The sequence below is a fragment of the Entelurus aequoreus genome, linkage group LG11 (genome assembly GCF_033978785.1).
Source record: "Entelurus aequoreus isolate RoL-2023_Sb linkage group LG11, RoL_Eaeq_v1.1, whole genome shotgun sequence".
Classification (NCBI taxonomy): Eukaryota; Metazoa; Chordata; class Actinopteri; order Syngnathiformes; family Syngnathidae; genus Entelurus; species Entelurus aequoreus.
In genome coordinates, this window is record NC_084741.1 from 36,811,724 (window position 1) to 36,821,865 (window position 10,142).

Here is a 10,142-nt window from a genome sequence, read left to right on the forward strand (position 1 = left end):
TATATCTATATAGAATATATATATATATAGTTATAATATATATATATATATATATATATAGAATATATATATATATATATATATATATATATATATATATATATATATATATATATATATATATATATAGTTATATATATATATATATATATATATATATATATATATATATATATATATATATATATATATATATATATATATATATATATATATATATATATATATATATATATATATATATATATATATATATACACACACTACCGTTCAAAACTTTGGGGTCACCCAAACAATTTTGTGGAATAGCCTTCATTTCTAAGAACAAGAATAGACTGTCGAGTTTCAGATGAAAGTTCTCTTTTTCTGGCCATTTTGAGCGTTTAATTGACCCCACAAATGTGATGCTCCAGAAACTCAATCTGCTCAAAGGAAGGTCAGTTTTGTAGCTTTTGTAACGAGCTAAACTGTTTTCAGATGTGTGAACATGATTGCACAAGGGTTTTCTAATCATCAATTAGCCTTCTGAGCCAATGAGCAAACACATTGTACCATTAGAACACTGGAGTGATAGTTGCTGGAAATGGGCCTCTATACACCTATGTAGATATTGCACCAAAAACCAGACATTTGCAGCTAGAATAGTCATTTACCACATTAGTAATGTATAGAGTGTATTTCTTTAAAGTTAAGACTAGTTTAAAGTTATCTTCATTGAAAAGTACAGTGCTTTTCCTTCAAAAATAAGGACATTTCAATGTGACCCCAAACTTTTGAACGATAGTGTATATATATATACTGTATATATATTTATTATATATAGCTATAATATATATATATATATATATATATATATATATATATATTTATAGTTATAATATATATATATATATATATATATATATATAGCTATAATATATATATATATATATATATATATATATATATATATAGCTATAATATATATATATATATACTTTATATATATATATATATATTTTTTTTATATATATATATATATACTGTATCAGTGTTTCCCACACATTCATTTATTTGTGGCGGCCCGCCACGAAATAATTACGTCCGCCACAAAAAAAAATATATATATATATATATTTTTTGTCCTCTCCAGCTTCTCAGGCAAATCATATAGTTGATGTAGATGCCCATATCGGCTGTTCAGTTTTACTTTACAAAAGAGAAGTGTAGGATACTTCTCTAGTTGCCTTATTTGTATTTGACTTTATTAAATGTATTTATATTAGAAACACAACATGTGTATATAACAAAGGGTGCAAAGTCTGCAGGCAGTAGGAAACACATGGTTAAGTGTAGGGAGTAAAACTGATGGCAGTCTAAAGTTCAAGATTTTTGGAGCTTTTAGTTCAAGATTTTTGGAGCTCTTTGTTCAGTGGATCAGATGTTTAAAGAAGCTCTGTCTCTATCTACCACCACGGCTGTTTTCTGTTTATTTGTTACTGACTGTGGCAGGACACCTCTGCCTCTGTTTCACTTTATGTTGCTGGTAAATAATATGGTTGTAGTAGTAGGCTAAAGTTAAATTATTTAGTATGCACTAATTAAAGGGGCAGAGCTTTAAGGGACATTTTAGCTTTTATATTTTATAATATATATTTTTTGTAATAACCACAATTAATAAATATATTTCAGTGAATAACTTATTGTTCAAATCTGTATATAAATATGTACATAAAGTGTTGTTGTTGTAAATGGATGGATGGATGGACGCTTAAAACAAAATTGTTATTATTAATTAGTAAGTATACATTTTTGAGCCTTTTTAGAGAAATGCAAATTACTCGATGATGTCATGGTGACCACGCCCCCACCGCCACAGGTATCTTGGCAGTTTATGGGAAACACTGTGTATATATATATATATATATATATATATATATATATATATATATATATATATATATATATATATATATATATATATATATATATATATATATATATATATATATGTATATATATATATATATGTATATATATATATAGCTATATATATGTATATATATATATAGCTATATATATATATAGATATATATATGTGTAGCTACATATATATATATGTGTAGCTACATATATATATATAGCTATATATATATATATATAGCATATATATATATAGCTATATATATATACATATATACAGCATATATATATATATGTATATATATATATAGCTATGTAGCTACACGTGTATATATATATATATATATATATATATATAGCTATATATATACATATGTAGCTATATATAAATATTTATTTATATATATAGCTATAAATATATATATCTACATATACATATGTATAGCTACATATATATATATATATCTACATATATATATATAGCTACATATATATATATATAGCTACATATGTATATATATAGCTATATATATATATATATATGTATATATAGCTATATATATATATATAGCTATGTAGCTACACACACATATATATACATATATATATATATATAGCTATATATATACATATGTAGCTATATATATATATATATATATATGTAGCTATATATATATATATATATATATATATATATATATATATATATATATGTAGATATATATATTTATAGCTATATATATATATATATATATATATATATAAATAAATATATATATATATATATAAAAAATATATATACTATATATATATATATATATATATATTATAGCTATATATATATAGCTATAATATATATTTATTTATCCCCACATTAAACCGAGACATCATTCCGCTATCTCTCTTACGGAGGATATCGTTCTTCCACGTCATGTTGAAAAATTTGTGAGCTCACCAGAGTGAGCATTTACACTAAACACGTATGGTTTATTTCAAAACAAAGTCACTACACAATATTTACCAATCCTAGACTAGCTATATTAACACGTGAAACACACAAGTACCTAAAAATGCGAAGATGTTTAGGACACATTTTCTAGCAAAAACTCAACAATGCCGCTGGCCTTTTTGGTTTTCTCGTTTTATAGCACAGTGTATTTACTTCCGAGCGTTCCCTAATGTCAACGGAAGCAACTGACTAACCAAAACATACATTGAAGTTTTAATTGGTTCGATAGATAATCACAAGAGGCTGAGTTTTTTTTTCTCTCTCTGATGTCACTAACATTTGAGTGACAGACATGTTTGTCAATCAGAATTGTTGATTAACTGAACACAGTGAGCCCTCTTTTCAGTCATCCACAATCTTTGTCTCAGTAGGCCAGGGGTGTCCAAAGTGCGGCCCGGGGGCCATTTGCAGCCCGCAGCTAATTGTTTACTGGCCCACCACATTCTGGAAATGCTATTGCAAAAATTAAAAAAACATTTAAAAAAGTGGAATGAGGTGAAATCTAACTAGAAAAAGTTGCAATGTTGACACAAAGCTACCATGCAGGCTTTTTTTTCTTTTGTCTATCTTTCTTTTTTCTTTTTTTGCCATTGCTCCAAAAAAAAAAAAAATCAATGTTATAATGAATTATTGACCTATTCAAGGCTCCAATTATTTCAAATATTTCACTTTAAAATGTTTTATGTGGGAAATATTGCATATATTGTGTGGTTGCCATACAAAAACATCAACATTTTATTTGACAAAAGATTATAAAACAAACAAAATAATAGTTCAAACGTAAAATCGACAGATATATCTGAAGTTGAGCTCGTAACTTAAGTGTCGAAAGTAAAAAAAACAACTAATAAAAATGTATCACTTTCTGAGTGGGGCACCTTTTGGATCCCAAATATATTTAATGGGATTTTATTTATCTTTTCACTGTGATTACTCAAAAATAATAATGAATTAAAATCAATGGTGTCCTGCATTAGTGATATTTTTAAGGCTCTAATTACTTCACATCAAACATTGCTTTCTGAATGTTTTGGGCAGTGGGGGAAATACTGCATATTTCAGTTTTATTATAAAAAAAACTAAGTTGTCTTTGACAGAAAAGGCATAAAACCTTTTTGTTTTTTAAACTTTATATCAACCTGAAGTTGATATACTGTACAGATTTACTGTAAGCGTTATATAAATAAAAAAATAATAATTTGACTTGTTTTTAACATTTTAATGACTTAGACCCTTTATGGTCCCCGGGAGCCCTAAAGGTAAAAAACAAACAAAATCCATATATTTTGTTATGGTTTGAAAATGAAAAATATCAAAATGGCCCCCGCATGCTTTAATTTTTCCATGTGCGGCCCTCAGTGGAAAAAGTTTGGACACCCCTGCGGTAGGCGGAGAGCGACTTAGCAAGACCACACACACAGGAAGCACAGAGAGCCTTGCGACTTGCCAGTGAGAAGTGTTTGCAAAATTAGTAGGAAAAAAAAACACTTTAAGATGTCTTAAACATTTATTTAAGTTAAACAATTGCTTACAGAAATGATAGACCATTTAATTTTTGTGTTTGTTTATTTAGGATAACTAAAAGTTATTTACCTTCCAATTACAGTACAAAGATAAACAATTCTACAATAATGACAAAATAAAAGTGTTTATCCTTTTAAATTGTTAGTTGCATTATTTATATAATATATTATCATTACATTACATTATAAACACTGATGGTTACTGATTTTTTTTTGTTTAAGAGAATGTACACACATCTGCGGTCCCCTCCAAGGTTTCTCATTTTATCCCATTGGTAGGGATGATGTACGTTAAGAAATTATCGACGTCGATGCCATTATCGAATCCTCTTATCGGACCGATTCCTTATCGAATCTCTTATCGAATCCAGATAGGTTGTTGTGTGTGCACTGTGCACCTTGTGTGTACACTGAGTTCCAAAAGCCGTAGATGTTATGTGACTGGGCCGGCACGCTGTTTATATGGAAGAAAGGCGGACTTGACTGAGGACAGCATGCGGACGTTAAAGGGGGAAGGTTTCAGGTGAGAGAGGACGCTAAAGACACGATCCCAGTGAGCATATAGTGCTGCAGTGACGTGCAGTCAGTGGAGGCAGGTGAGGCGGGGCCTCACGTGCAATCATGGAAAGAAAAAAAATGTAAAAAGAAAAACAATTAATCAAACTGTTATATGTATCCAGTGATTATACTATAAAGTTATTTTCCATTTAACTTCACCAGTTTTAGATTATTTGTATTCAAAATCGCTGAATTTTCACATTTGCCATTCAAATACTGAGAAGAGACGGTGCGGTGATCAGCAGCCAGTTGAGGCACGTCACTGCGTTGTGCCTCAACATGGATTGCGGACTCGGCTAACTGCTGGCCTGCTGTGCAGTGAGACCGTATTGCTATATGAACTATATTATACATTTCCATAGTTTAGTTAGCTGAGGTATATAATGTACAGTGTATTTTGTCAACAACTGTATGTGTGTAAGTATTTCTTGTGCTGAGCAATCATAAAACTGCTGCGAAGACGCACTGGCTGAGGCTCGCGTAATCCCGCCTCCTGGTGGTAGAGAATGCAGCCCCGCCGTAGAATGCACCCCCTGACGGGAGTGTTATATCAACTAAAGCCCACACTTAAACTTTCCACGTGCAAGATTGAATTTATTTAAAAAAGTTATTTAATAACAAGCCAAAAAGTGCAAAAACAATAATGTTCGTGTTGGAGGAGTTGTGAATGACTGCAGGGCCACAACATTAGGTACACCTGCAGACTGCAGCATGGATTTCATATTTCATTCATTCACAACTCCTCCAACACGAACATTATTAAATAACACAGGGTCCATTGCCAGGGTTAATGTGGTCAACATACTGTATATAAAATAAAAACTAAATAAGATAAGGCTCAGAATGGTTTCTTAACAAAACCTTTCTACATATAAAGTGCTTTTTTTGATTGAGACTTTTATTAGTAGATTGCACAGTACAGTACATATTCCGTACAATTGACCACGAAATGGTAACACCCCAATAAGTTTTTCAACTTGTTTAAGTCGGGGTCCATGTTAATCAACATTAAACTGCCTCAAGTTGTTGCTCAGATTAAATAAAATGACAAACATTTTCTTCTACATATAAAAAGTGCAACATTAAACAGTTTCAAGTCAACTCAGCCTCAGATAAACTTTTCTGCCCCCCCCCCCCCCCCCCCCACCCCCAGCCTGGCTAACTTGGCAGTAAGGGGATATATGGGCTCATTGTTCTTCCACCATAGAAGTGGGTCAAAATCTAGTTTTTAATGCAATATCGACTTATATCTGCTGCTATAAAAACATTTGTTATTGCTTTAGCCCTGCCTGACTCGCCGAGGAGAGGCTGCTTGAATGCGGTGGTGACGCTTCAAATGGGTTAGCATGTGTTATGAGAGTAGCGTATGTGTGTGTGTGGCCCTTTAATATGTGACAGCATGTGAGGTGAGTGTGTGGGCGAGCGAGGTGAGGAAGCGGTAGAGTGCGGGGAGTGGTTAGTGTTTTGTTGGATTGACTGTGTGCAAGACCTCAATAAAGCCACGATTTGCATCTAATCGCCGGACTCGTCATTTACCCTGGAGTCCGGAGCTGTGGAGACCCACTGCCGGGTAGAGTGAAGGGTGTTGCCCCCGAGAATACATCGTCCCTGGAGGAGTAGCTCCCCTGCAATCCTCGACTATGGTCTGGGAGCCGGAAGCAGGAACGGTGCAACACATGTTTGACGTGTTGTCAGAAGCAGCTGCTGAACAATGTCGGCAAACCTCTGTCCTCCATTGTTGTATCGCGCAGCCAAAGTGTTCCCAAACGGGAGATCTTAACGAGGCAGGAGGGTCTTCCAGCTCTGGCTTTTACATGTTGTCCTAGCCTGGTCGCTGCTAGCATGTGTACTCGTTCAGGACACCTCCGAACCGAACCGAAACCCCCGTACCGAAACGGTTAAATACAAATACACGTACCGTTACACCCCTAGCGTCCATGCATGCTAGCGTATGTTTAACCAAGCCTGCGCCCAAAAATATGCTGCGCCTTATTTATGCGTTAAATACAGAAATAGCACCCGTAACTGACACGGCGTCTTTTGAGGTGGTGCACCTATGGTCACGAAAATACGGTACAGTGGCTTCGATAACGAGAACCGGTTCTCAAAAAGGGATTTGAATCCATGGAATTGGTTCTTTTCTTATCGAAGCATCGGGAGAACCGGTTTTCGAACATCATCCCTACCTATTGGGTTGAGTTTTTTCTAGCCCTGATGTCGAGGATGTCGTTGTGGCTTGTGCAGCCCTTTGAGATACTCGTGATGTAAGGCTATATAAAAAAACTTTAATTGATTGATTTATTATAATAATACTATTTTATGTATAAAATAAATAAAAATTGCAAATTGTATCTCAATTTAAGAGAAAAATCACAATTAGGTTTTTTCTCAAAATTGTGTAGCCCTACTAGCTGTTGCTGTCAATTGTGTCTATTTTTAACCACACAATCTGTGTGTGGGGTTCTGAATTATTGCTGGTTTGTGGGGGATCAAATACTTATTTTTTCTCAATCAAGTACAAATTAATTTTTTAACATGTATTTAATGAATTTTGTTGGTATTTGCTCTTGATTACAAATACCTACCTTGCAAACTCTGGAATCTTCATGTCTTTGTAACTGACAAATTCAGCATGGGATACAATAATTCTTATGCACTTTGTACATTGGGCTTGTTCATACTTGACAACCCTCCCGAATTTTCCGGGGCGTGGTTGGGGGGGTGGGGTGGGTGGCGTGGTTGGGGGCGGGGGCGTGGTTAAGGGTGTGGTTAAGAGGGGAGTATATTTACAGCTAGAATTCACCAACTCAAGTATTTCATATATATATATATATATATATATATATATATATATATATATATATATATATATAATGTATAAACTACTTGACTTTCAGTGAATTCTAGCTATATATATATATATATATATATATATGTATTTTATTATATATATAAATAAAAGAAATACTTGAATTTTAGTGTTCATTTATTTACACATATACACACACACAACACTCATCTACTCATTGTTGTACTTCAGCATAGCCATCTTTGTCTCTGCATATGTTACACCATCGGGTCTCCATTTTGCGAGGTGGCCCATAATACTGGGCTGTGAACGGTGTTGCGCTGCCGCCGTCATGTGCTTCGCTCTCCGTTCATTAATGAGTATATCATCACCGTGTTCAATGGAGAAGTCTGTTCTACAAAATGTACAGGCAACATACCCTTCCCCTTCGAACTGTCCTGGATTAACTGAAATTCTTGTTTCCATTCCTTTTGGAACTTGCAAGCGTATTTCTTCATCTTGCTCGTCGACGGCATCGCCATGTCTGTAACTTCCTCATTCTTCTGCTTCGTCTCCTTGTTGTGTGCGCAGTTGTGCACTCTACTCTCTAAAAGCCGTAGATGTTATGACGTCATTGGGCAGGCAAGCTGTTTATATTGTGGGAAAGCGGACGTGAGAACTGTCCCCACTCAGGTCCGCATTGAGCTTGAGGGGGCGTGGCCTCCAGCTCCGGCTGAATTCCGGGAGTTTGTCGGGAGAACATTTCTGCTGGGAGGTTATCGGGAGAGGCGCTGAATACCGGGAGTCTCCCGCTAAAACCGGGAGGGTTGGCAAGTATGCGAATGGAAACAAGAATTTCAGTTTATCCAGGACAGTTCGAAGGGGAAAGGGTATGTTGCCTGTTAATTCTGTAGAACAGACTTCTCCATTGAGCACGGTGGCCGAACGGATATACTCACTCATGAACGGTCAGCGAAGCACAAAGCGGCGGCAACGCAGCACCGGTCCCAGCCCAGTATTATGGGCCACCTCGCTAAATGGAAACCCGAGGGTGTAACTTATGCCGAGACAAAGATGGCTATGCTGATAGCTGGAAGCAACATCCCGTTCTCATTTGCGGATGTCTTCAACAAATCCATGAAGGATATGTTCCTGGATTCAGAGATCGCTCCCCAGTACACAAATGGCAGAACAAAGGCTACTCAAATAGTGAAAGATAAGTGTTGTTTTTTTTTTTTTAGTAAGCAGCAAGCACAGTACAGTTAGTAGAACTGTGTTTTCATTACTGTGTATTTGATCAAGTGTTTCAAGTACAACAATGAGTAGATGAGTGTTGTGTGTAAATAAATGAACACTGAAATTGAAGTATTTATTTTATTTATCTATCTATATATATATATATATATATATATATATATATATATATATATATATATATATATATATATATATATATATATATATATAGATATATAGCTAGAATTCACTGAAAGTCAAGTATTTCTTATATATATATATATATATATATATATATATATATATATATATATATATATATATATATATATATATATATATATATATATATATATATATATATATATGAAATACTTGACTTGGTGAATTATAGCTGTAAATATACTCCTCCCCTCTTAACCACGCCCCCCCACACCTCCCGAAATCGGAGGTCTCAAGGTTGGAAAGTATGGGCTGGTTGGACTTTGCAATTTAACTGTTATATCCAAAAGTGATTCCAAATCAAACACAACAGCGACAATCATTTTGAAGCTGTATTCACCCCAATGCATAAAAAGTCATTCTATTACTGTTTATTTACCTAATCAATGTCTCTTGTGACGGACGCCATTTTGATTAATTTAACAAGTTAATTACTTACACTGCTGACAAAGCCGAATCCATCGCCGAAGACAGTAATATCTTCTGAGCCAACATCTGTTAAGAACACAAGCAATGTGTACTTTAGGCGAAGTAAAAGTACTAGGCTTAATAGTTTTTACATGACTTTACTTAGACCCTTCAGTGGAACACAGTTAGGGAGATGATTCTTCACCAGCTCACGAGAAACGAGCGCTCTCTTCCTGCATTTTTTGTAAACAAGTTAGGACGAGGAACACGTGCCTAAACAGAAAAAACAGGGACGAAACGTTGTTTACCTTATGTTGACTATCCTCTCTCCCAGCAGCACTGCTAACAACACTACAAGAAGGGAGATGAAGCCCCATTTAGCCATGTTAAAAAAGATGACAAGAGCTAGCCCAGCAAGGTGCAGCAAACTTTTGGAACGAGACAGCGTCTGGCTGCAGAGCCGCGACCACAGGTGCCTTCAATGTCTGCTCGGAAA

At 34.3% G+C, this 10,142-nt stretch overlaps 1 protein-coding gene across 1 annotated transcript in view; it reads right to left on the reverse strand.

Annotated features, from left to right (window-relative positions):
* LOC133660061 (serum paraoxonase/arylesterase 2-like) overlaps positions 1 to 10,142 on the reverse strand; it is a 31,019-nt gene extending 20,877 nt beyond the window's left edge. Inside the window, exons 1-3 of the mRNA XM_062063147.1 lie at positions 9,955 to 10,142; positions 9,809 to 9,879; positions 9,678 to 9,733 (exon numbers count right to left, since the gene is read on the reverse strand). Coding sequence (XP_061919131.1) covers positions 9,678 to 9,733; positions 9,809 to 9,879; positions 9,955 to 10,031 — 204 coding nt within the window. The 5' untranslated portion in view covers positions 10,032 to 10,142. The remainder of the gene's footprint in view (positions 1 to 9,677; positions 9,734 to 9,808; positions 9,880 to 9,954) is intronic.